Genomic DNA, 2,091 nt, shown 5'->3' on the forward strand with positions numbered 1-2,091 from the left:
GTGGCATGGGGATGCCGGTGGCTGGCGGGGGAGGGAGATGCTGCTCCGTGTCCCTTCTCCGGGTGACAATTCCGGGGCTGGGCCCTGCCGTGTGTCCCCTGGGGTGAGACTGGGTGTCCTCATCTCCTTTGTGTGACACTGATAGGACCACTGGCCAAATCCTCCTGGAGCATCTTCCCAACCGTGACAACGGCTGTGGCCACCTGCGTGTCCCCAGGGCCACCTGTGTGCCACCCTGCAGCAGAAGGACCCCATGCCTGCAGCACCTCGATGGCTGGGGTGGGGGCTTGGACCCCTCTCCACTCTCTGGGGGTTCCCAGCGAGCCCCACGAGATGCACCCAGACCTTCTGCACGCCTTGAAGAGCCCCAACGTGCTGCAAGCACCATCCTGATCCCTGATGCCATGAGTCGGGGCTCACCCTGCCCGCCCCTGCCCCAGGGATGCTCCTGGATGCCGGTGGCCCCCAGTCCACGCTGGGGAGCGGGGTTCGGCTTTGAGGGGCAGAGATGCGAGGGCCCAGCTGCGAGGAGGCGCTTACCCTTCTCAAACTCGATCTCCAGCACATCCGGGGTGTTGGGAGAGGTGGCTGGATCGCAGGTCTTCGTGTAGAGCCCGGGGGGGGCCTGATTCTGCGGGGAGGAGGAGAGAAGAGGGAAAGTCAGTGGCATTGGCATGGCCAACCCCGCTAACAGCCCTGAGCCCGGTGTGCATCCCCAATCCATCTCCGGTGCTCATCCCGCATCCCCGGTGTGCATCCCCCATCCCAAAGCTCAGGGCCGGCACAGCACAGCACCGGCGCTTACCGGGGCCCCGGGAACAAAGGGGTTGGAGGAATCAGCCAATTTTTCCCCTCAACTTGATCTCATCTTTTCCTCCAACGCCCCCACAGCTGGAGGCGGGATGGCTGCGGAGAAGCAAGTCAGGCAGGGAAAAGCGGGACGCTGGCAGCGAGCGGCAGGGCGGGCGGCCGCACGTCCCCGCACCGTGGCCGGGCTTATTCGGTGCTGACCGAAAAAACTAATGAGGAGGCCTGACCCCAGCAGGTGCTCCAGGCGCACCGGCTCTTTCATGGTGTCCCTGGGGTTAATACACACGGGGGAAAATAGAGGAACAAAGCAAAAACCCATTTCAGAGCACATCAACCTTTATGTATATATTTTTTTTTTTTTCTAGATTTATAGGAAAGAGGCATCTTATCTCTGTCAGAGCCGGGCCACCGGAGGCTCGGGTGCTGACGATGAATTGCCTCAATTGAAGCGCGTGCCTGAAGAGGAGGAGGGGGGGGAAATATAATAAAAAAAAAAAAAGCTTTCTGTCCCGGAGAGCAAATGCTCCGCAATTTCGCGTGCCCCCGTGGCACTCACGCACAACTTGACTGCATACGCTGACCCCAAAACACTTTCAGACCGGTCTCTAAAAGGCCCCCCCGAGGGAGACAGAGGGAAACTGAGGCACAGAGCAGTGGAAAGGCAGACGGTGCGGAACGGGGCTGGACCAAAGCTGTCCTTGGCCGACATCAGGGGGAACACTGCAAAGGAGCCTCCGACCACGGAGTCCCAGCGACCTCAGCCCCCTGTGCAAGCAGCTCAGGTGGAGTTTGGAGGAACTGAGCCTCTCCTGCAAATGTTTTAAGCGGTGGTAAACTGGTAATTCCCCACAAAACCCAGCTGGTGAGAGCTGGAGCGCTGGGGCATCGGCAGGGGGCGGGGCCCTGCCTGCACCCGGGGCTCTGCCTCCCGCTCCCCCTGCCTCTCCTCTCCTTCCTAAAGCACAACTCTTCTCCCGCTCACTTTTCCTCCCGTCCTCCTTCCAGCGAGGAAAAAAAGCACAAGGCAGAAAGCAAGTTAGGAGAAAAAAAAAAAAAAAAAAGTGATCGCTTTATAAAAATTTTAACCTTTTTTTACGGGAAAATTAATTTCTCTGCAGAAGTTTTCACCTAAAAATTTTAAAGGTGAGGAATAAGCCTTTTAATAAAAACTTCCTTTTTTTTTTTTTTTAAATCAATAAATAGCAAAGCCTAATCACTGCCAGCACCCGAGGGTAGCCCACCTGGCTGCGAGCATCCCTGCCGCCCCCTCCGCCGGGGGAG

General features: G+C 57.9%; 1 protein-coding gene across 1 annotated transcript in view; it reads right to left on the bottom strand.

Annotated features, from left to right (window-relative positions):
• The window catches only part of ASS1 (argininosuccinate synthase 1), a 33,846-nt gene that overhangs the window by 21,547 nt on the left and 10,208 nt on the right, over positions 1–2,091 (bottom strand). The window contains exon 8 of the mRNA XM_009888052.1: positions 541–631. Coding sequence (XP_009886354.1) covers positions 541–631 — 91 coding nt within the window. The remainder of the gene's footprint in view (positions 1–540; positions 632–2,091) is intronic.

The sequence above is a fragment of the Charadrius vociferus genome, unplaced genomic scaffold (genome assembly GCF_000708025.1).
Source record: "Charadrius vociferus isolate BGI_N301 unplaced genomic scaffold, ASM70802v2 scaffold56, whole genome shotgun sequence".
In the NCBI taxonomy this organism is placed as follows: domain Eukaryota; kingdom Metazoa; phylum Chordata; class Aves; order Charadriiformes; family Charadriidae; genus Charadrius; species Charadrius vociferus.